The sequence below is a fragment of the Sylvia atricapilla genome, chromosome 4 (genome assembly GCF_009819655.1).
Source record: "Sylvia atricapilla isolate bSylAtr1 chromosome 4, bSylAtr1.pri, whole genome shotgun sequence".
NCBI lineage: Eukaryota > Metazoa > Chordata > Aves > Passeriformes > Sylviidae > Sylvia > Sylvia atricapilla.
Genome location: NC_089143.1, coordinates 15,691,629 through 15,717,470, shown reverse-complemented (window position 1 = coordinate 15,717,470; position 25,842 = coordinate 15,691,629). Strand labels below are relative to the sequence as shown.

Sequence of the window (25,842 nt, the reverse complement as noted above, 5' to 3'; positions counted from 1 at the left end):
TTTCCTCCCAGCTACACATTCTAAGAAACTGGAAAACTGTTGCAAGGCCAACAGATCACTGAGCAGTGTGGTTTGGGTCGGCCTCAACACTTGTTTTTAGGCTTGCTACTTGAGTAACAAACCACAACCATAGGCACTGGCTGTCTTTCAAGAGTACACTTAAATAAACTACTCCTCTTGAAACAAAGAATGTTAACTTACACGAGGCTAAAACTTAAGTGCATTTATATAGGAAAAATTATACTTACAGTCTAATAAGGTTTACAAGTCCTCTAAATATATCTGCATTCAGACAGCCTATTCGGTTATTAGTTAAGTCTCTACAAATAGAAAAAAAATAGGAAGAATTAGAACAAACTGGGTTACTTCCAAATGACATACAGTCTGCTAACAGAAGCATTTGAACAAAAATTCATGAGTAACAGATTGCACCACATGTATATTTGGTCTTTTTCAGGAAAACCCACAAGGCACTGCTATACAGTTGTACATACATGCACACAGACTCCTTAATCCATCTCTTAAGTAATTATAGTTCATCCATATACAATTCAACAAGACTAGACTTACCAATAAATTCCCTTAAATAGGCTTGGCTTACATGCCTACCTAGTATATTTTCAAATTTGTGCTACATTTATGTATACTTGTATACATATATACACACACACAATTATAGAGTACATCACTTAATTCTTTAACATGTCAGAGACCTATACTAGGGCATTTATTATACGTAAATAAGACCACTACTATAATTATACTTCCATAAATACTTAAAAGTTATATATTTTTCAGTATGGGTCCTGAATCAAATTGCCAAGAATTCTTAAACTAATAAAAATTAAACTTGCAAGTAATAATGATCCAGAATTGGTCCTTAAATTTTATTTCTAAGGTTTTCAGAAGTGCAATTACCAAAACAATTTCCTTTTGAGAGAGATCATCTGATCAGTTAAAAATGAACATATATATTCAAAAAAATTTAAGAAAGAAACAGAGTGGGGGAGGTAGTAGCAATATCACTAAGACTTAGAAGCTGTAATAATATAAAAAAAAAATCTGAAGAGTGTTTTTTTTTTAAAAAAAAAAAAAAAAAAAAAAAAAACAATAATGCTGAGGTTTTGTTTTTCAAGTTTCATCTGGTACAGAACTTTTACAGCCAAGGCATAAATCCCCCAAAAATATGTTAATGGGAATCTTGGCAAAACCTTCAATAAACCAGCATTAACAGTGCTGTAACTTCAGTGTAGTATTAATAGCAAGAGACTCTATGTTCCACTGTGACCTTTGGAAAATAAAAATCATGAGTTTAACATTCAACAAAACAAGACTTGATGGAATCAAAGCTCTGAATAAATGTCCACCCAGTGATGTTTCAAGGCACTCAAATACAAAAAGAAAGGAATAACACAAGCGACTGTCAGAACAAGGGAGGCTGCCAAGCCACAAGCAGCGGATGTTCTTCAGTCGTAAGCCTGAAAGCAGACTTTGTTTCATGCATGCGTGTGTGTATATATTTAGACAGCATATATATATTCAACTTTTTAATATATAATACTTTCCTTTCTAAACTTCCAGAAGACTTACTCTCTTTGAGGAGTTTTTTTGTTTGTTTGTTTTGTTTACACTGACTAGCTAGATATACTACTTACAGTCTTTTCAAAGATGAAAGCCCCAGAAAAGCTCCTGGATCTATGGTACTAATAAGATTGTTCTTAAGATCCCTGTGGAGAAAAATTAAGAATTTATCATAAATTACACTTTAGAACAGAGATACTCATAAAGATACATGTAACTTGTCTCAATTTGCTTGAGAACCTCAAAAAAACCCACCACCTAAAGCCAACCCCCCCAAGACCAACAAACCAACTCCCAGAAAAAACCCAAAACAAATAACAGAAAACCCAAAACACATTTTTACTTTCTCTAACACAGCATTTTTCAAAACTGGAAAAAATCTGTATTTTAACTACAAGGAGGAACAGAAACAACACATGTATTCCATTAAACATTTTATCAGTTCATATCACATGTAACGGTATACAGTCAGACACTTTGCCACCGTGTGAATAGGTCACAGCTATGCAGGGTGAGACGCTTGCTCACTACACAGCATGGTAGGGTCTAGCACAATGCTGTCTTCCATAGCCTATCCAATTTTCAATACTTCAGTCATGCACAACATCTACCAAGAAAAGCAAAATATGATCTTAAAAATACACCAAAGACCCAACACTGAAAATTTCCACTTATGTCACTGGCACAAAAGCAAAGCCCTAGTTAAAAACCCCAAATACAGCTGGTGAAAAAATTTCAGAGCAAACTTCTTAAGTTTCCAGAGACTGTAAGGAGAAATGTAAAGTACCATTAAACTAAACTGCTTTATTAATTGTGCAAGTGATATAGGAGTTTTAACTCCTAACTTGAGATATTCTGCAGATACAGCTTAATTTCAAAGGTCACAAAAAGCAGCTAACAGCACTTATATAGTTTTGAACACACTATCACTGCACAAATGCTAAAATTACTTCCACCTCTCCAGTCACACTAGATTTTTTACTTTACTACTATCTGAAACTTTACAGGTGACCAATACTATATGTAAAGCTTCTTACTCCTTGATAATATCCAAACATTCTACATCTGAATAGAAAAATAATACTTTTATTTAAAAGCAGAGTTTGAATTTGCAAGAATATAAAAAAAGATCTTCTACATGTACCACAATATTAATAATCCTGCCTGAAGGAGAACTGTACAAGAGGATTACACCTACCATGACATAGATATACATGAGTAAAAATATAATTCATCCCAAGATTTCACAACAGCATTTTCTGTAGACAGATTAACAAAACATGGTACAACAGACAGCATCATGGCATATGGATCACATTTGAATCTAAATATCTAGCTCTATCTAAATATTTTAAATGCTTGAAATACATTTAAATCATCTTGCAGTAAATATTTTTCCCTATACACACTTATCTCAACTTTATTTTCTTCCCTTGCTATGGTGGCAGAAACTGCCAAGTACTTCCAGTGCAGTAGTATCACAAGCCTGAAGAACTGGCTCTTCCAGCAGGCGTATAAACACCATGGTATACCAGACCATGATAAATCTGAGACTAATGAAAGATATTCATCACTCATCTACCATCAGTCTTTGAAGTAGGGAAGAAAAATTATACTTACTGCTCATATTTCAAATTTTGATTTAAAACCACATAACTCCCACTTAAAATCACACTGTTGAAACCATTGAGGGAGAATAACCCTGAAAACATGCCTTGGAAATCCACTAGTCTAGACTATCAGGGATCTTTAATTTCACTTCATAAATTCAAAGAGCTGATACAGCTCTTTGATAAATCCACTACAATGGACTCATATCAATGAATGTCTGAAGTGTTAAGACTTTTCTCAACCTGCAATTACAACAGCTGAGGAGTCTCTGGTTGGGGTTTTTTACCCTTCCCAGTGGCAGTCCTTGGGTAGGCACTTGCTGTGTATCAATCTACCAAAAAAGTATTTGCAGAGGAAAACTGTGAAACAAAAGAGACACCAAAAGATCTGAAAATTAACAGTGTTGACATGTTTAGGAGCTCTTCAGAAACAGTGAAAGATGTTAATACAACAGAGGCTGATACAACTACCATGATTGTAGCATGTAGGACAGTCTTTAAATGAAGAAATTACAGTGGTGGTTAAACGACAGACTTTTATTTCTCACATAAAAGGGAGGTAGGGTAGACAATCTCACCAGAAAGCTGGGTTTGGCTTTAAAGTTTTTGTTGTTTTTAACACCTATGAATACATTTATATAAACTATATTTTGGTATTAGCAACAGGAAATTAATAATTTCAGATGTTGATTTTTCTTTGGCAAAGCTCAACCAACAAGATTATACATAGATACTTCTTTGTCCAAATGGAAGAAAATCTCTCCAAAAGAAATTCAAAAAAAGATTTGAGTTAGGGTAACATCTTTTAGATTATAGTAATTTTATCTTCCACCTATCAAGAATCCCTCTAAAAAAACAAAACAAGGAAAACAAACAAAAAAACCCCAAACAAAAAGTCCCCGAAACAAAAAACCTGCCCCCCAAAAATCCCCAACTAACCTACCAACCAAACCCACTCCCCCAAAAAAGAAACCAAAGAAAAAAACCCACTTCCACAACAAAACAAATCACATGTACAGCAATCTTACTTACACTGAGAATCTATTAAACACTCTTAATTTTCTCCTAAATCTAAGTAACACTGTAAATAAGGGTACCTAAATTCATCAGTGAAGGTCCCTAACAGATGTTAGGATAGTAGAAAAACTTAGAAACATTTCAAGGGATGTGTTGAGCTTAGTCACATACTCCAAATTCTGGCTCAAATTACAACTAAATCAACTCAACTGCCCCACTGTCACATCCAATAAAGGCCTGAAAACCTCACAGGGTGCAGATTTCACCATCACACAACTCTGTTTACCCGTTCTCATGACAGAAGATTCTGTTGTGTCAAATTGGAACAGCCCTTTAGCAAAGCCATAATTAAGTGGACAAATAGCAATCCACCAACAAAATTTTTTTTGTGCCTTATGTTCTTGTTAGGGTGTGAAAAGCATCTTAATGAAAGATTACTTATACTTAAATATGGTTTTCTATGTAAAAAAAAACTTCATTATATTTTGTAATGAAACATTCCAGTAGCCAGTAATGCATGATTTAAAAGTGCATGTATACATACTTAAAATTTTACTGCTTTCTGTCTCAGCACAATGAAGACTGTCTTAATTATTAATAAAGCATCCTGCAGGCACAAACAAACTATGCCTATATATACATATGACTTGTATACATTATTAAGTTTTCTTAACTACCACTGGATAAATTATCTTTTCTTCCTTAACACTACTTGAAAATAAATGTCAGATGGGAAACATAATAAGTACCATGGATTCTTCCTATACGAAATGCTTTTTCAAAAGGGAAATAAAGAAAGAGCATGAGGTAAGAAATTACAGAAATAGGCTATACATTGCACACATTACAAAGTCAACCTATCCTTTCATTGGCTCTCTGGGGTGTAAATTTTATGCAGGCAAATCAAACAAATGCTTATGACAGAATCTTTACATTTCCTAGTATCACCCAAATGGTCAGATTGGAAGGCACTACAGTGGGTCACTTGGTCCAACCTACATGCCACATGCAATCATCCCAGAGCACATGGCACAGATTGTATCCAGATAGTTCTTGAGTATCTCCAGTGTGGGAGATACTCCTGGGCAACCTGTTCCATCTGCAGTCATCTGCACAGTAAAGAAGTTCTTTCTCACATTCAGGTGGAACTTCCTGGGCATCAGTTTCTGCCCACTGCCTCTTGTCCTGTTGCTTGGCACCACTGAGCAGAGCCTGGCTCCATCCTTCTGGCACCCTCCCTTCAGATACTGACAGACAGTGATGAGCTCCCCTCTTGAGCTGTGTCTTCTCAAGGCTGAACAGGCCCAGCTGCCTCAGCCTGTCCTTGTAACAGAGATGTTCCACTCCTTTCATCATCTTTGTCACCCTCCTCTGGACCTGCTCCAGGAGCTCCATGTCTCTCTTGTACTGGGGACCCCAGAACTGGATGCAGCACTCCAGAGGAGCTTCACCAGGGCTGAGCAGAGGGTCAGGATCACTTCCCTCAATCTGCTGCCAATGTTCTCCCTAATGCACCCCAGGGTACCATTGACCCTCTGGCCACAAGGCACTGCTGGCTCATGGACACTTGGTGTCCACCAGGAGCCCCAGGTCCTTCCCTGCAGAGCTGCTCCCCAGCAGGTCAGGACCCAGCCTGTGCTGGTGTGTGGGGTTACTGTTCCCCTGCTGCAAGATCCTCTTGCCTTTGTTGAACTTCAAACTAATATGAAAACATAATGGAGATTAAAATATTTAGCATCTTTTTGTACAGACAATTTTATTACCACTTAAAACAATTAAAATCTTTAACCTGATTACTCCTATTTGCATAGTCTTTTCCTGTAAGAGTAGATGTAGACACAGCATAGTCATTTTCTACTCTAACTAACATACATTTCACTTTCCAGTAAAATTAAACTTTTATTTTGGTAAACTTTTATTTATCACTCTCTTTACAAAATAATGCATTAGCAAATTCACATTATCATAAATTAACACATCTGTACATATTATTATTTATTAAAACTATGACTTACTATGGCTACCTGTGGCCACCATTTTTAATGCACTTCCTCGTTGTTTTATTTCTGCTTATATGCCCCCAAACTGTATCTCTTTCAATAGTAACAAGAAGAATTATCAGATAGGGATGAGGTCAAGTGATAATATGCTTGAGTAAAACCAGAGCTTAAAGTGCAACAAGTTGCCAGCTGCAGATACCATGTCCCCAAACTTACTGGGAAAAATAATAAAATGACAGAAACCATTTAAAAATATCTACATTTTCATAAAAATTTTCAAGAACCAAATAGAAGAAACAATTTTAGTATGCTAACAGATAAATTATAAATTTGTCAGAATTGATTAAAATTCAATTATTATGCAGATACATGTTCCTGACATATTCATAAGGAAACAAGGGGAAGCATGAGCAGTAAGACAAAATTAAAATAGGCAAAAAAAATGTCAAAAAATGTAATTTTCAAGGTATGTAAATTATCACAATGAACATCATGAAAATAATTTGAAATTACTTAACATAATGTGAATGTTTATAATAGTTACTGTGACTTCCAACCGTTTTTCCTTTTCCTATGGATTATCTGTTTAAGGCTGAAAAACTATTTTCATTACAACAGTAGTTGTGACCTTTCTGTCCAAGGTCACAAAACATTTAAAGAAGAAAAATTTACTTTTATTATGGTTAAATATCTATGGCTTTTAAACGAGTCTTGCATGTACAAAAGGGAAAAAAATCCTATCATTAATAATTAGCGTAGCACACTAGTTATCCCTCCATTTATAATGAAGACACCTGGCCATTATTAATCTTTTGTTGATGCATTAACTCCTAAAACAGTGCACAATAAAGAGTGTTCTCATTATGATGAGACTACCATACCCTCTAAGATACTGCTACCCCAGCTCACTTTAAATGCTCAAAACATGATGCCAGTCTTGCAGCTTTTTTTTCCTTTTCATGAAAGAGGATATTAACCTAAAAAACCCTTAAAAATGACAACACTTAAATGGAAGAAAGCTGTATTCTTATGATTTTAAAGAAAATTAGGATTTGGATTCATGAAGAAAACTTAAATCATTATCTCAAACTAACTAGAGTTTCAAGTATTTCCTATCTGAAAACTGTAATGAGTTTCAACAAACAACAACCATCAGCAGATGCCTTTATTACCTAAGCAAATGCCACGACTGCTGATAACCTTGCTTCTTTGGCACAGCAACTTATTTGTACAATAAAGCTCATCTGCCAGTGAAAAGATGCTTTCTTCTGGGAGAGGGAATGGTAGAAGTGTTTGAATTTCTTTAGGTCAGGTGACTAGGATTAGAGCCTTTGAGTTTTAGAGGGAGAATAAAATACTTTTAATCCCCTGAAGCCAAAAGTTGTTTGGAACTCTTCCTAGATGCTGTGAGATGATTATGAAACTGGCTACTTTCCCAGTCAAATGGCCTAGAAAAATCCTTATCTCTAAAGTTTATGCTTGCTCCCAGGTAGATCAACCTGCCAATCCTGACTGACTACCAGTTGGAAAAAAGCTGACTGTAAGAGAAGCTACAATGGTGCTTTCTTATCTCATAGGCAATGCATCATCTGTAAGGGAAAGTGAAAACAGGAGACAAAAGAGATCCAAGAAGTTACTCCCATCAGACTCACTCCCACCCCTGTACATTCAGCATATACAAAAGCTGTGAAGTAAGCAGTAAAACTCTTAAATAAATGTCAATGACAAATCTTTAATAAATCCACTCTCTCTTTGAGGTTCTAATACATCTGCTTCCCCTGCAAATATACTTTGCAACTGTTCAACAAACAGTTTGACACATAAGAAATTAAAGATGTAATTTTCTTTACAACATAGTGTTTGCATGATAAACAACCAACAAAGCAAATCCAGCCACCATAGTGCTCTCGTAAACTTGCCACTGAAACTGCTCTCTTACCTGCAGGTGACATTATCCGTTTTGCTGTTACATGCCATTCATACTATTGAATAATTCATTCATTTATATTAAGAGAACACTTTGCTATGTTAACTCCTCAGTCACAAAAAAAATACATCAAAATAAAGAACAGATCCTTTATTTAAGACACTCTGTTCTCAGAATTATTAATGAAACAGTGTATCATTTAATTTTAAAGTGAAAATAACTTTTCAAGAAGTACTCACAGTCTTTCAAGAAGGTGTAATCCAGAGAAGGAACCATTCTTCAACTCTGTTATCTTGTTGTTACTCAAAATCCTGTAAACAAAACCAATCAAGAAAAATGTATTATAAGGCTGGTAACAAATTTTTTGCTGCAGCTTATACTTCTTTGTAACTCCTTTTGTTCAACAGCCTGTATATCAAACTACAATGTCTAGCTCATTGTTTTGAGGCGTACGCAACAGCACTGCTAAAATATTATGAAAGAGAAAAAGAAGATTTTGTAAGTCATCCATTTTAAGTACCATGCAAGCATACATATATAACATCTGAAAGAAAGTACTCCCATCTAGAATTATCCTAACAAGACCCCAGAACTGGTGCAGTAGAAATTAAGTATTAAAGAACCAATCAGTACATTCAACATTCTTGTAATCTGTACCCATTTTGGTTTTCCAAATCAAGCAGCACATTGCCTGTTTCCCATTTCCTCTGCTCCCCTTTTTAGCCATGCACACACACTTCCCCCAGACTGTACTACCTTTCCCAGCCATCCTTCGCACATTCACCCTACTCTGCAATGCAATCTTTATAAAACATCTGCAAATAAGCTCAGCAAGCACTCTTATATCCTTCTCTCAAAGGACAACACAACCACAAATCCCTTCTTCCACTGAAATAACTGGACCAGGCCTATCTTGCCAAGCACCCTTACCCTCCAATCACAGCCATGTGCACAGATCACAGCAGATACTAATAATTCTCAAGGCAGGAAATTATTTGTATAGCTGGTATTTTCTTACTTAGAAGGACCTGCTTTCTATACAACCACAGAGTTCTCTGTTGGAAAAAAACCCCAAAATCCACAAAACACACCAAACAACAACAGCCACCAAAAAAAAAAAAAAAAAACAAAAAAAACCCAAACCTATTTTCCTTTTGAATCACATCAAATTTTGGGATCTGCAATACCCCTTACGAAAGGGTTTGCTGTACGATGCTCCATTCCATAAAAAATGCTTCATTTCACTTGTTTTAAAAACATCTCCTGCCAGCTTTATTTAATGTTCCCCACTTCTAAACAATGAAATATGCAGTAATCAATCCACTTACCCTTTTTTTTACCATGTGCAATTATGTACAAAACTAGATGTCTCTTTGCATAGGTAAAATCCATGCTTTACTTAATTATTCTTTACACAAAAGCCATTTGTGCCACCTTAATAATTTCTGAGTTCTTTCCAGTTTTATTACACTAAAAAAATTGTGAGGTAATTTCAGAAATGAAATAGTGCTCAACACACAGACAAGTCACAAATCTACATACTGGAATACTGATATTCTGTTTCCTACAATTTCTCTAGCAATTCCTAACATATAATCTGCCTTTATCACTTGTGCTAAGAATTTATGATTTCTGGTCAGCTCAATGCCCATCATCTTATATAAGAGAGGAATGGTTTTGCCCCCCAGTACATTTTTCATTTTTTACAATGTGCTGCTGCTGCCATTTTATTGCCCAATTACTTTTACAAACTTCTTCCAAAATTCTTCACTTTATCCTCATCCTTATTCCATCAATCAACTCACTCAACTATGTCAAGCCCTCACTCACACTGTTTTACAGGTCATTAGGAGGTAAGTTGTGCGTTACAGATCTCTATGACTCCACTCCACTGAGAAGGATTTACTTCCACGCCCTCTTCCTATCCTTTAGCAAGTCTGCTGCTGATCTGATGATCTGTTTAAGACTGACGTACTTTTTTCATCAAATGCCTTTGGCAAGGGACAGACACACCTTTTAGAAAAGCATGTTTCATTACAACAGCTAGATCAACCTTGTAAATATTTTGCTGATTCTGAAGAACTCCAAAGGACTGTGGGGAAGACTTTCTCATTACCTAAGATGTCAATTTTCCATGGTACCTTTATCTTTATCCAGGTATCCAATATATTTATTATAAATTCTACTGATTTGTGCAACACAAACTTCAGACTTGGAACCATTAAGATGGTAACGCACTTAGAAAAATGAATATTTGCTATCCTCCAGTCCACAAAAATCATGTTCATTCCAAGCAAGACTTCAGAAATTTCATCTTGAGTTTTTCTAAAAGCTCTTCAGTCACACCATCGTGCCCTGGAAATTTATTCATTCTGTCAGATTGTTCCACAACTTCTGCTACAGTCACTTCAATTTCAGTTAGATCCTCTATCAAATGCATCCCTCATATCCAACACATCCTCACACTTCTTCACCTACACCAATCACATCTTCAGGCTGGATAGCTACTTCTGCACTTAAAGGTGCCCCATGAGATTTTTTTCCAGTCCACTACATCTTTCTGATGTCCTTTACAACAGCCATAAACCAAACACCCACCCACACACACATCCCCCTCTTTCCTCCAGTGCATAAAATTTACTGTGTAATGACAAGGATTAATACTTCAAAACACACAATGAATAAGACAAAACTAAAATATAGATATAGCAATCTATGAAAACAGTATCATTTTGACACAACTGTATATTACACCACATAATTTTCTCTCCAGGCTTCTCAAAGATTACCTTAAGTCTCTGTAGTTTAGACAAACGCTGAACAGGCATTTTTTGTCTTAAAGTTCTGCTTCTGACTCAATCTGTCTCTCTCCCATCTCACATACACAAAGTCAAGACAGCTGAACAAACTGTTTGAAAAACCCTTCATTTCCAGCCTGATGGTAGGAAGGTTTGAAAATTCTTCAAGTTAACCTTAAATCATTCAACAAAGGTAACAAGTTCTGATGCTAAGATGAGGAGATTCCATTCCTTCTTCTCACCTTCCAATTACCCCATCTATTTCTGCAGCTCACCTCAAGTCATCCCTGGTGCTCACCACTGCACAAGCTGCAAATGTTAAACTACACATTTACCCAGAGCATCTCCAAGGGGATTTATTTATATGTCAACTACACAAGTGTGATTAACCTAGTATTCTACACAGCTGCATAATAGCAGGCAAAGACTGATCACAGGAATGGTGGAAAGGAAGAAGGGGGAAAAATACTAAAAAGTATACTGAGAAATTGCTATTGTAGTGATGTAATGCCTGTAACATCTACTAGAGTGTCAGCTAAGAGCATTTGCTCTTGTGAAAATACAGTTCTGTAGTCCAATACATTAAGCTCCCTCACAAAAAGAAAATAAGGAAAATTTTCCCTTGGCTGCAGCTGTGATAACGTAGATGAACAAGTGAAACAGCGCTGGTTTTAAAAAACACAAGTAGAAACCAAGGAAGCTCAGATACCCTTAGAAAATGTACATGTATTTCAATGAATCTTTCCATCAAGAATGGCACAACATTCAACACAAAACAAATATACACATAAGTTTGGTGGTAATAATAAGCATCATCTACAAACTGGAATGTCCACAAAAATAGTAAAATTTAACCTGAACCATTAAAATTTCACATCCTAAAATCTTTGAAACTACTTCCACTTCTACTCAAAAGAGAAAAAGGTTTCCACCTAAATAGTAAGTATTATTTGTGAAAATGGTAGGTACTGGATACATTCAGTAAACCAAATAAAGTACACCTTTACTTCAACAGCCTTCCTGGTTTCAGAAATGTATGCATGAAGAAAAATAGTAATAATATATAAAGAAATAAATGAAGGAACTCATAAAAAAATCATTAATAGTTAATGCAAACTGAACATAAGGCATAACAGCAGCAGCAACAAAAGAAATTCATACCAATTCCAAACTTCTGGAGAAATTAAGGAAAAATAACCCAGGATGTTCACAAGCAAATGCTGATCTAAGTCAACACAAGCAAGCAAATTACAATCCTTGGCAGCATAAAAATTAACTTGTATCTTAGTTACAATTTACTTCATCTTAAGATTTACTGATATGCCTGTATTTTTTTTCCAGAAAAAGAAGTTATTCAAAACGGAGCCGGAACCACTTCAAAAGTAGCTATAACTGACTGAACTAAATTTAAATTAAATAAAAATAACAGTTCTGTAAGAAAAGAAAAAAAAGTCTTCTGACATTGCCCATAAAATAACAGGCCTAATGTAGATGCCTTTGAATATCTGGGTACAAGGTAAATTTCTCTCTTGAGTGTGATTTACAAATTACAGTCAGACTGATTTAGTATTTTCTCTGCAGAGGCTGTTAGTTGCTCAACCATAAAGGTTTAGTGCAATCAATGATAGATTTTACAACACTCCATATAACCTAAAACACTTCATCACCGAAAAATGTTGTGTAATCTCAAAAAAATGCAGTTTAAAACTTGCTATTAATATATAGTCTATACGTTATTTGAAGTACTAAGAGATGTGGCACAAGAAGACAAAACATAATAAAGTATTCACCTCAAAGTAGATGTTTTATAGTCACTTTCACAGGTTCTGTGCATTAATGTACGAAATGATGGACTATTATGTACCACTTAGGCAGAGGGTATTATTTGTGATCAATAATAATTCTAAGTTACTAGTTTAAGACCATAATTTTTCCAAAGAGGCAAGTAATCCTGAAAATACGCTAACTTTTCCATCATTAAGAAGTCTAACGAGAAAACATTAGAGAGCTACCATTGAGATGAGAGCTGCACTCATCTCCATCTTACTCAACTCTTTAACAAATTACTTTGAAACATAAATGATGTCACTGAAGATTTCATAAAGGGGTTTCCACAGCCCAACATCACTGTTGCTCCATGTTTCCTATGATCTCCATATGAGATTTTATTTTCTTTTCTTTTAAAAAATCAACAACACCTGATTGGAACAAACGCATTTTGCAGGTCCTACATTATATATCAGAAAATAAAATGTGGAACTAATGCAGGTAATGATAGTTCACTGTGTTAAAAAAATATGGCCATGGGAATTAACACACAAAAACATGGAAGAACAAGCAGTTGAAAAGTAGGTTCTAGAAAGAATTATGGACATCTCAAGCCACCTTGCAAGAAAGCATTTCCCTCTTCCTCTGAGCAGAAGAGCTGTAGAGAGATCAAGAGGTGATCTTAAACAACGTACTTCAAGAAAAGAAACTACCCTCAAATTCCCCCAACTCTCCCCAGCTTTTCACCTATTCTAAGAACATTGCTGAAATGTTTCTTTGTTCAATATAGCTAGAATCAAAAAGCCCATTTTCCATTTTGCTGCGTAAGCTGGCAGACAACTTTGGCAAACCTGAAAAGTAACTCAACTATGACTCTTAACTTATTGGCGAGACCTTTAGCAGTAGATGTCCAGCATGCAAAACATAAACGCAGTCCATCCCAAAGTCTGTCCTTTGTACTATGAGGAATTTTAGCCATAGATACTAAAGATGATGTACTAACTTTTCTTTCTCGTAGAGGGGGGGAAATGTAATGGCTGGATCCATTCTTACCATTAGAATGAGGTAAAAATAAGCACTGTGTAGAAAAAGTTTTGTTCTATGAAATAATTTTGGCTCATCAGCAATAAAACAACTAACACTAAGACAGCAGCAGTCAACTAGACAGTAATTCACAATGCATCTCCTAACATCACCAATGAATCCTAACCCAGAGGATATTATCAAAACACACACACATCCATTAACACTATTACTGAACAGTCAAAATGGCCACCAAGAAGCCAGTATGAAGCCTGGGCAGCAGTGTAACTGTTGGCTGAATGCTGAAGTAGCTTCCAAGACACATTTTTAATGACTCAAATGGAGAGCCAGGAAATAGATAATAAATCAGATCAATTCATGGTGACTGCATACTCTAAGAACTGGGAAAGTGGCCACCAGCAAAAGTCAGATTAAAATAACCATCTGCTAACAACCAAGAAAAGTGCTTTCTGCTGAAAGTCATGAACATGGAAAAAGAAACACATTTCCCAAATTTTATCTTGTAGAAACTGCAATTTAGCAAGGATATAAACCCAGTATTTTTTAACAGTTAGTATTTTGCCTTCTAGTGAGTTACTGGTATCAAAGGGAAAGAAACCTAGACTGAACAGAACACAAACAGTACTTGCTTAAAAGTAACTCTTAAATGAAAGCACTCCCTAAGTTTTATACAGAGAAAGAACTATGAATCATTCCAATACTCTAACAAAAGGAGACAGTATTTTCCAATTCAACAAAAACATTATATTGAGGAAGCTTAGCAATGAAACATTTGCAAAATACAAGTTTGCAACAGATAGATTTCCTGCAATATTTCATTATTATGCATATTAAACAATATTAATATTGTAAACTAAACCTCTCAGAAGTAATGAAATTACAGAATTAAAACTGTGCCTATTTATACTGCTCCATTTTTATCTGGTAATGTGCTAAATTTATATAATCTAATGAGGAATCTTTATTTTTTCTACACAATCCCTGGATCATTCAAGCAGCGATGCTCACCATGCAGTGCCATTAAAGAATTTTTTTCTTGATATTCAGCATGTAGCAACACGTTTCATTTATTGCTTTTCATTAAAAACAAACTGTTCTTAAGGACAGAAATTATTTCTAGTGAAATACAGTGCCAATCACTGCAGCAACACAGCAAGTTTTCAATGTAAAAGTCCAAATAAAAATCACCTTAGAAAAGGACAGAACTGAGGGGAAAAATAAAATGCAACAATGAGTAGGAGTGCTGCTGAAAATAATACTAATTTCAAAATAAATTCTTGTGAAATTATAAAATTACCAACCAAACTTTTCTTTCTTTCTTTCTTGTACTTATCCCAGGTTCAAAAGCCTACCAAAGAGAAAACTGAGAGGACACAGCTACTCCTGATTTCCTCCAACACTAACTCTGTGTTGCCATTTCTAAAGCAATTAAAAAGAACTGGAAGTCTAACCTTGGTGACCACTTCATTCTAGGAAGCTTCTTCCAAGTTCTCTCCCCCCTGGTTATATCTGTAGCACCTGCATTACTTTAAGATATATGATCAACTATTTCTGTAACTATCTTGTTTTACTACCTTCTGCTCCCTCCTGATTTTCCCAGTTATCCACCAGCTGTATACTTTTTTTTTTTTTTGATTCACACTGATTTGCAGTTCAGTGCAAGTTTACCTGACCCCAAAAACTCCACATATACAGGCACAAAAGCAACTTGCTTCACACAAATGCCTTGCCAGCCACTCCTAACTTTAGAATTAATAAATTCTCTGTGCCATATGACAGTAGAACTAATTAGAGCATAGACTGTCACACCCAGTCTCACATGTATTCATATTTCCTATCAGGTATACCTGCTCTCTAGAAAGTGCTTTGTCTAGACAAGTTAACAAGCACTTCCTGTCAGCTGCTGGCACACAAAGATACATTTACAAAAATTTATATCCTAATCCTACAGAAGTAAACAGTTTTTAGATAGCTTAGCTCCCTGAACTGACTAGGCATGGAGCCAGACAAATGCTAGTACTGCAGCCAGGGAGGGGAGGGGAAAAACCCACAAACATCCACACAGCGACAGACTGGGAGGTGAAGGTATGAACACAGCAGCTCCAGTTTAGGCTCCAGTTTTACCGACAGCTGGATGCTGATGCAACATCCCCCACTGAGAGGGTGAAATCTTGTCTCCTCAGCCCTCGCATCCCATCATCCCTGTGTCAGAAGCAGGAAAAGAGGGTTGAAGGGGATCTCCAGCACATCATAACTCAGGTCACCACAACCCACAGAAACATCAACAAACCCATCAGCACACAAATTTGAGAATTGCTTTAAATTCCTCTTAACACCAGAGGCTGTTATGCTAAAACAACAGTTCCAGTAGGGGAACAAGTTGTCTGGAATGTCCAACAGGACACTTTTAGAAACCTAACTTGCAAAAACTCTGCCTGATACTAAGTTTCAAAGTAAAACATACTCTGTAACAAGAGCAACTTGTTATGGGCAAACTAAGAAGGAGTTCTTGTATCTTACAGAAATAGTTCAGGTGGAAAACAGCCCAGCATGTGGAGAGAACCAAAAGAACTTTCCTGGACTGTTTTATATCACTGCCATTCTTTATATAACCCATCTTTTCTTACCGGCACGGAGATGTTAATCCTGTCTTTAGTAATTTTGGGGGTAGTTGCTGAACTTCCAAGAACCTTGCTGATCTCACATCAAGCCAGTTTACACTCTGCCTTCGTACCTTATTTGCTCTGCCTTCACTCCCTCTTAAGTTTTCTGGTTTCCCACCTCCATAAGTGACATATCCATTCCAAGAAACCCACACTTCGATCCCAACTCCCAGCAACAGCTTCTGCCTCAATCCAATCTTCCTGATTTATTCACTCTGTATCTAGACTCTAACCTCCCTTGAAGCACTTTCTTTCCCTAGACTGAAGTGATGTAGCAGAGGGCAGACTGTAGTCTTAGACAAAACACCTGAAGACAGCACTGCCCTCAGCCACCTGGAGTCTGTATTAATCGTGGAACACACTGCCCAGTGCAGACACAGCTGGGGAATTAAGGTGCCTATTTCTTAAATGTTTTTAATCAGTCTGCATTCATTATGTTTGGGTTTCATCCTCCCCTAAAAAAGCTCTTGGTCTATCTTAAGCTCAAGCCCCCAGTCCAGAAGTGAAAACTCTTCAGCCCAGCTTGGATCACACACACAACCAAAGCAGGGGCTCTGCTCTCTGGGGCGCCGAAAGCTCTGCAGTGCACCACCATGTGCCTTGCTCCGGGGCAGCCTGGAGATGTGTGGGACACCACTGGACACGCCCTGCGGCAGGGCACGAGGGGAAGCCACAACACCGTGATCCACATAAACAGTAATTAATACAGGATATGATCTCTGGCACTTAGAGCAACAAGACATTGCAGTTTGCACTGCTAAACACCCAAACAGGGAATACAAGGAGAAAATTAAAATCTGAGTTATTTGCTATGTAAATACTAGAGACATTTAATAAATTATATATTCTTTTTTTAAAAAATTAAAATTCATTATTTATCTCAATACAGAAAGCAAAACTCACAGAAACATACCCCATGTGATGTTCTTAAATTAAACAGCTTATTATCACTGATGAATAGAAATGCTCAACTGTTTTTAATCTTTATGGATTACCCAGTAGTAAAAAAAAATGCATTTAAACTGAATATATTAAAAAACTATAGACTGCAATGGTGAAGACAGACTATATAAGGCAGTAATGACAAATCCATGAACCTGCAGCATATCTGGCCCACACAAAGTACATATGGGAACCATTCAATTCTGAAAAATCTAAACTTGCAGCTCCATAGTTGCTTTAAATTACAAAAATAACTCTGAAACACGAGCAAACTGCAAGCAATGAGACATAAGAAGTTATTCGTTCTTCATCACTGCAGCACAAATTCTAGTTCAATTCTTTTACTCCTGGCATTAAATTAAAATAAAATTTTAGTATTTTGCAGTTCTGAAGCAAACCCAGGGATACTACTGATCAATAAAAGACAATAATAAAATAAAAAAGTATAAATTGTGAAGATTAAAATCTGTCTTCCTGAAGCTAGAAACACATTCAACATTTAATAGTCACTTTAGGGCTAATTTAAGGGCTAATGAACACATGAAGAACACTGCTTACATGGGTATCTTCTTAGGTACAAAGGTATTGGGCAATTTTACAACAATACAGCAGCTCTGAGAATTAAAAAAAAAAAGTTCTACTACAAAAACTTAAATTTGCTCTCTAGAATTTTGCAGCACTTAGCTCTGTCCTCTCTTATTTTCAACTCAACAGTAACCAATACACAGCTCTGATGCAAAACCCGAGCCCCAGGCTCCTAACAACTGCTACAGTTATATCTAGGTACAGAAGACATATTTCTAATTATCTCACATATTTCATCAAAAGTACAATCATTTATCTCATTGTGAAAGACACATAAAAGAATTTAAAAATGCTTATACAGAAGAGTATTTTTTTATTAAAAAGAAGCATGAATCAATACAATAATTGAATATAAGACTGCATGAAGACTATTGCCCGTAACAAAACCACCATGTATGTTAAAGTCATTAATGCAGCACTTCATGAAATAGGAAAACACAATTCAATCTTGACAGTGTATCCCAGTAGACACATACAAACCATGAAAATTATGTCTCCCAAAGCTGAAAAATTTTTCAGATAGAACTAAATATTGCAATTTAGAAGAAAACACTGTTCATATTGGGACATCAGAATTTTCTTGCAATACTCAAATATACAAAAGAGTACACAATGAGAGAATACTACACACACTCAATATCCTATAGCAAGCTCATAGCCATGAATACATGTGGAAAAGAACATACAGAAAAACAACAAATTGGTTATTTTCTCAACAAGGTAAAAGACAAAAAAATCTGATAGAAGTATAGAACACAAGCCTATCAGTAAATGACACACTAATGATTTTTAGGAGTCAGATGTCACTGATAAAAAGGCATGTACATGTACTTGTGAATTACCACATTGGGGCTGCAGTTCTCAGGTACTATCTCGGTACTGCCTTGTGTTCATAAGTAAGATGCAATTTGCATAGCCTGTGTATCCACTGGTCAAACAAAATTTGAAGTCTTAATGGGGATTAGCATCTTGTACCTTCAAAAATGTTGCCACTGCCCAAATTATTAGTACTGAGCACTTTAATAGTCTAAAATTGACTAATCAATTAAAAAAAAAAAACAAACACCACACACAAAATACCCAAACCATAACAAAAAAACCCCACAAAACCAAAAAACAGAAGAACAACCAAAAAACCCAAAACAACAACAACAAAGAACACCAAACCAATAGCTATCAAGACTACCATCAAGTTAGTAAATAGAAATTTACTTTAAAAGAGGCAAACTTCCATAGAGGACATTTACATTACACGACTCAGATAATTACAATGTAATCACACATTGCAATTCAAGTGGTTTCTTGCAATATCAGTGACATTTTGCTTTGAAACTTCTGAAATTTAAATTTGTGTCATAAATGGAAAAATTGCACAGATATTTGGAAGTCCAAGTAAGTACGTGTATGAGCTTCTTAACGGATGTAGTTTGATGTGATTTCTTTAGGAGCTGAACAAAAACTGTAACATTTTAAGATGTTTTCTAACAGCAATCCAGTTAAGCATATCTTTGAAAAGCTCTGAACATTAACCCAGGCAAAGGCTCTGGCTTGTAAATCCTAACGTTTTTTAAAGTGCAAACACTGATACTCCGATGCTCCCACGAGGATATGTGCTTAAGCAAAGTTGTTTGCAGAGCAGTAAGCCTCCTGATTCAGAAATGCAATTCTTTACTGAGTACATTTGGTTTTCCTTTGTTTATTTAGATTCCTAGTCTAACAACATATGTAACAGGTAAATAATATTCTCGACAAATAATAAGCTTCATGGGCTTGTCTTCAGGAGACTTACACATCCTCTTCTAAAAAAACAACGTAATGGCTGATAGCCAACAACTTCAAACAAGAATCCACACCATCGTTTGAGTTTGCACCAGGAAACACAACAGCAACAGATATTTTAACTCAGGCTTCTGTTACAAGAGTGCAGTGCATTCCTGACTTAAATGTGCAACACGGCAATGGCTTCAGTATCTACTGAAATAAAGAACATGGCAGACAAACCACAGTTACATTCACCCTGCTTTGCTATCTTGAAACCAAGAGCTTCTCATCTGTCTGCTCAACCTACAAAGGTCAAAGCCATCAATGGTGTTCATGTAGATACACCCTTCATTTGCATCCAGATCAGTTGTTATTATATAATGCTAGGAAAGAAATCCCTTCCTTAGCTGTAAATGAACTTGAATTCACCTTGCAATTTGACCTAAATGCCCCATAAAGTTCTACCTGGATCATAAAGGAAAACCAATTTACAGTACTACCAGAAATCCTACACATTACTTATACTCCCATAAAAATGTTTCCATACTTTAATACTCCTCTTCCTGTGTCTGCTTTTCTTCCTCAATCATGAAATAACCATGTCTGCTTCTTCTCCTCAGTCATGAAACAAACTTACCTTATCTCTTATCAGTTGAAATTAAATTAGGAATTTTTTTTCCTGAATTTTAACTGAAGATTCTCATCATACTGACCTAAATTACTGGGACAATAACATGTTTCATGGCAAACACAGCCCAAAGCATTTCGTAAAGTAAGTGAGCTTGCCCAACTTTTATCATCATTAACCACTAACAATAATGGTGTGCAAGAATGAAGGAACCTGGCCAGCATCCTCAGCAGCTACTCACTTATCCTAATTTCCACTATTTCTCTTATTTTCTCACTTTTTAGAGACCATTGCACTCAAAACTATTTCACTGGGAAAAAAGAAATGGTAAATGCTAAAGGGACGGTAGCTAATCTACTGAAAATCTAAGACTTTGACCAGTGATAAGGAAGAAATCAGTATTTCCAAAATGTATATAATCGCTTTATTTGCATCATTCCTAACTCATTAAAAACCCAAGAAGTTATATAAAACTTGTACTGTCATTGTATGTAAAGCCAGTTTGTGCAAAGTAGAGTCAACATAAAAGAAAATTAACTGAATTAAAATGCAGCTGATATACACAACACTGATCTATTTTCAGCTACATATCTCTGCAGCGATCCAATAATCCAAAAAGATCTAATGGAATTAGTACTTATCTTAATAGATGAATCCCAAAAGAATCAAGATTCGAGATAACTCAGGGCAGTTTGACTCTAGACAGACAACTATTCACAAAGTGCTGCAATTTTAAGCATCAGATCGGGGGAAAAAGCATAATTTTTGGCAAAAGATTAGGTAACAATTAATCCAGGCACTACTAATCAAGATGTTAGTGAAGTGGCATTTGGCAACAAACCTGGCATAGCACCAACACTTTCTATCTATATTAACAAGGATTTTATAATAATAATTAAAACAAATAAACAAACAAAAAACCCTACAACAAAACCTCTGAGAGAATGGAAAGCCATGCCTCAAGAGTCAACAAACATGCAAGATTCTCAACCTGAACACAACAGTCACGGTCCATTCTCTTGGAAAAAGGAGGTCACTGGTTTAATAATCCTTGCCTTATATTTAAGTAAAAATTTTAAGTGTACATTCATTAAATTGTATCAACACAGTTATGGTATTTCCTACAAATAACAATGAAACAATTGTTTCTTGTGCCTACTGGGTCTACCAACAAGTTCAAACCAGAAAAATAAAGGTTTCAGAAGTTATGAACTTCTAAATGCGGTTAATTGAAAGCTACTAATTAGCGTATGTAGATATGCTCTAGATACCGAAGGAGTATGAAAATCAAAGATGAAAGATGACCCATTCTTCCAAATCCTTCTGTTACTGCAGTCATGAACAAAGATCCACTCCCAGCAAGGCTGCTGTGTCTTTCATAGCAATCATAGCTGTGATTCAAATTTTTTGAACCAAAACAACCCCACAGTGAACTTCAGCATATTCAGCATATCAACCATACTAACATCTACTTATATCAAAATTTTTATGGATAGTACCATACTCATAACATTTAATCAGCTGCAAAGCATCTGAGGCTAACAAAGGCTAAAAGATATTTGCTCATCAAACTACTGTCACTTCTATTGTTGCCTTGTTTTCTACTTCAGAAACTTCACAAAGAAATATCTATAATCATTTCTCACAAGTAATTTAGAAATACTGTCTGAACCCTTGCAGACTTTCAAGCAAGAACAACTATTTTAGCCTTATTCAACTCCAATTTTTTGCTTTCCCTTATCTCAATGCTCCAGGTCCATGCATCTGCTGGACTCACTAAGACTTCTAGAAGAACACCCTTCCTTGGTGTTTCAGTGCTGTCAGCACTCACAAAAGCGGCAAATGGTCATTCTCACGACAGTACATTCTGTGCTTTTTAAATGTCGGATTACTGGTAGATCTTTCAAACCTGCGATTTCTAGTTTAGTAGATAAATATCTTAAACTAGATCCCATATTTCAGTTGCTTTTAATTGACTTTGTTGCACACTACTTGACTGCACTTGAGTCTTGCCATGGTAGCACAGGCACAATAAGCCTCTCTAAAGAAAGGGCAAAGATTCCACTTTTGGGACCATCCACTGATGAGATCCAGTGCTGAGCGATCTTGCCTATGGCCAGAGGGACTGGACCAGCTGATCTGGAGATCTTCCTTCCAATCCAAACCACTCTATGAACTTCTTCGCCAGAGTGATGCGGTAATGTCTCAGGAAAGAAAACAACTTGCAAAGTGTCTCTTTACATGCGCACACTCATGTCTCAGTAAGTGGCAACACATTTTTTACTTTGGATTAAGTTGCATATCCTGTTTGAAACTTGTTATTCAAATGGATACGCAGGGATTGCCTCCGCACAAAACCAGCCCGCCTACTGAGGGATGAAGGAGGGAGAGTTGGGGATGCTGTTCCACGGGGTGAGCTCCACGGGACGGTGCCTCCCCACCGGTGAGTTACGGGACACTTCGCCCCCTTCCAAAATTACCATCCCGGGAAACCACCGGAAAACAAGAAAAGAACATCCGCTCCCAGGGCTTTCTCCAAAAGCAGAGAGGAGTCACCTACTCTCCCAGTGCCCCCCGCCTCGCCCTGCTTTACTTCAGACCGGCGCTCCCGCTCCCCTCCGCCCCGTCCACGTCGCACCGAGGCCGCCCACCCCCCACGCGTACTCACAGGGTGACCGTCCGGTTGGGCAGCGCCTCGGGCGGCAGGACCTGAGCGAGCTCCAGGTTGCTACAAACTACCTTGACCTCCGCCGGGCCGCCGGCCGCCGCTTTGCCGGCGCTCTTGGGACGCCCGTCGTACTTACAGCCGGGGGGCAGCGCGGCCCCGCCGCCGCCCAGCACGGCCAGCAGCAGCAGCGCGGGCAGGAGCCGCGCCGGGCGCCGGTGCCGGCGGCGGCGCGGCGGGCGGCAGAGAGCGCGGCGGCCCGGGGGCGGCATGGCGAGGCCGTGCGGGACCCTGCTCCGCTCCTCCCGGCGACGGACGGGCCGGGCGCGAGAGGAGGGAGGGAAGGAGGGGGCTCCGGTCCGCCCCGGCCTAGCCCCGCGGGGGCGGTGCCGCCGCCATGCGGTGCCGCGGGAGCGGCGGGCGGGCGGGAGCCGCGGCGGCCGGGGCCGGCTTTGTGTGGCGCGGGCCGGGCCGAGCGCGGCGGCAGCAGCGCCGCCTCCCGCCGGGGCCGGACCCCGCGGCACCGAGCGCGCCCGCCGGGCCGCGGCCCCACTGCGCAAGCGCCGCGGCGGCTGTGCTCCTGCGCATGCGCAGCGCCGGGAGGGGGCCGCGGCCGGGGGAGTCTCTGTGCCGCTCAGTCCCTCAGCGGCGCCGGCGGTGGCGTCTCGTGTGCTGCACAGCCCCGGGCACTGCGACTCTCCGTGAGCCCTGTCCTCCTCCACACAGCGATTTGGTTTCCTTCTCCTCTGCTTCCACGGCTTGGCTCTTGCCCTCCTGCTTCAGTTCCGTAGTCTTGCGAGGGGGACTGTGCTGAACGGCTTCATAATTAATAACGCCAAGTAAGTAGTACTTATAAAACATATTTCATCAAATTGTGCCCGTAAAATGAGGCAACCAGTTATTCCCACTTTATAGCCAAAAGTTACTTGAATATCATTCCTCTCAACCCTAAACACACACACAACCCCATCTGCCCACGGTGTGTGTTTTCATGGCACACTTGAAACTACTTTTCGGAGTGTGATCAGGTCATGTTCTCACATTTCTCTGTAGCCAGGACAGCCAGGCACGAATACTTTTGTGCCAATGACAGCTGAAGTTCTCCATATGCTCTTTGCCTCTGGTAGCTGTGAGGGTAATAAAATAACTGTTACCTAACCCTCAATCGAATAACAAGTGGCAGGACTTACTTTAAATATTTTAAGACAGATTTTGCAAAAACCAAAGGAAGTTCTGGTAACTAATAGTGCCATGAATAGTGTCCCATCCTTTGAGAAGAGAACTGGCAAATGGCACCCTGCAAACTGCCTGCTGCTACACAGAAATGTCATTTTATAGATTGGCAGTAACAGCTGCCGAAATGAGTCTTACAAAATCTCTAACCTAAGATGCCCTTGAATAGTGCTGACCACTCACACTGTGACTCAGTTTTAAATGGAATCTAACAAAAGATACTGGGTAACCATTGGAATTGTATATTGGAATAAGAGGAGCAAGTTTACAGTAAAAACCTCACAATCACCTTTTACTCCTAGACTCTTACAAAGGAAGAGGAAACATGTTCTAAGTACTGAAATTGTTGACCAGAGTGCAAAGAAGACACTGGTTCCTGAACTTTAATACGATGTTTGTGTGCCCGAGTCACTCAACAGGACCAACCTGATCTGGGTGAGATGTGAGGCCACTGTTACACTTGAACTAAATTAGGTCAGACACAAAATGCAAAGCTGACAATGCCTTTTTGCACTTATGCTGAAGTTATACTGACTGTAAGAGAAGAGAGGTCTAATTAGCATAAAATTCACCAGTGTACAGGTAATTCTTCCATTCTGGGCTCTTTTTTTAAACAAATTCAAACGGCACTGTTAATTTGAATTGGACAAGTGCTTTGTGTCATAGAAGCTTATAACTTTTGATCTGGCACCAGGAGTTGTTAAGCTGGATTAACTATATCAAACCATGGCCCAAGATACGTTTTTGCGTCAGAAGTAATGCTGAGTTAAACAGTTCTTCCCTTTTGCTACCTTCTTCCCAGAACCTTTACCTACATCAATGACATGACCCAGTTCTCTGTACAGCCACATAAAAGTCTGTTCTGGGTGATGGATCAGCATCTTCTGGCAGTGGAAGCAGTATATGTCCATTTAGACTGTTGATCCAACCAGGACTTTGGTGTGGCATCACCACCATTTCAGCATAGCTAATCGAGATTGTACTTCAGTGCTACTGAAAGAAATATTCTCATGTTTTTCTCAAGCTACTTGCCTCTCAATCTTTTCTTGTGTTTGTGGCAATGCATGTTTTGGTCAGTTGTATCAGTGAGTTGATCTGTGTGGTCACATCATCTAAAGACATGATGGAAGTGGTGAACTGTTGCTTCTGGTGTCTGTGATCACAGCCCATTGTAATTTTCCTAAAGTCCTGGAGAGACAAATTTCTTGCTACTGCTTTTCATCTTAATGTCATGTCCAATTCCTTTCTTTCTAATGTACAGATTTGAGTGCCACTTGCCCTTGATGTTTCTGAACTATTTGCTCTGTTCTTTCATCTCTGCTGAAAATATAAAAATACTCCTATAAAAATATCTAACTATGGGATGCCACTCGCAGAACTACAATTTTAAATTATGCCTCTGTTTAAACTGCTACTATGGAAACCTACAAGTTTTGCTCTGTGTTGATTTTTTTATTCTTAGTTTTACTGCTTCTGCAGTGAATCTAATTCCACTGCTCCTTACCTGTTTTCAAAAGACTTGAAGGCCTCAAGCACAAGTCTCTTCTTGAAGGCTTATGCTTGTCCCTTCATCTTTCCTCTTTCATGCAAATTACTGCAACTTCCATTCTGTGCCAAATAT

The 25,842-nt window shown here is 37.9% G+C and overlaps 1 protein-coding gene and 1 long non-coding RNA gene across 2 annotated transcripts in view; one reads left to right on the top strand and one right to left on the bottom strand.

Moving 5' to 3' along the window:
- The window catches only part of ADGRA3 (adhesion G protein-coupled receptor A3), a 53,698-nt gene extending 30,122 nt beyond the window's left edge, over positions 1 to 23,576 (bottom strand). The window contains 6 exon segments of the mRNA XM_066317164.1: positions 249 to 320; positions 1,656 to 1,727; positions 8,375 to 8,446; positions 22,992 to 23,310; positions 23,313 to 23,421; positions 23,424 to 23,576. Coding sequence (XP_066173261.1) covers positions 249 to 320; positions 1,656 to 1,727; positions 8,375 to 8,446; positions 22,992 to 23,310; positions 23,313 to 23,421; positions 23,424 to 23,576 — 797 coding nt within the window.
- On the top strand, positions 16,489 to 21,246 carry LOC136360155 (uncharacterized). The gene is made up of 2 exons (XR_010743425.1): positions 16,489 to 16,800; positions 20,608 to 21,246. It is a non-coding gene; the product is annotated as an uncharacterized lncRNA (long non-coding RNA).
- Positions 23,577 to 25,842: the final 2,266 nt, after the last annotated feature.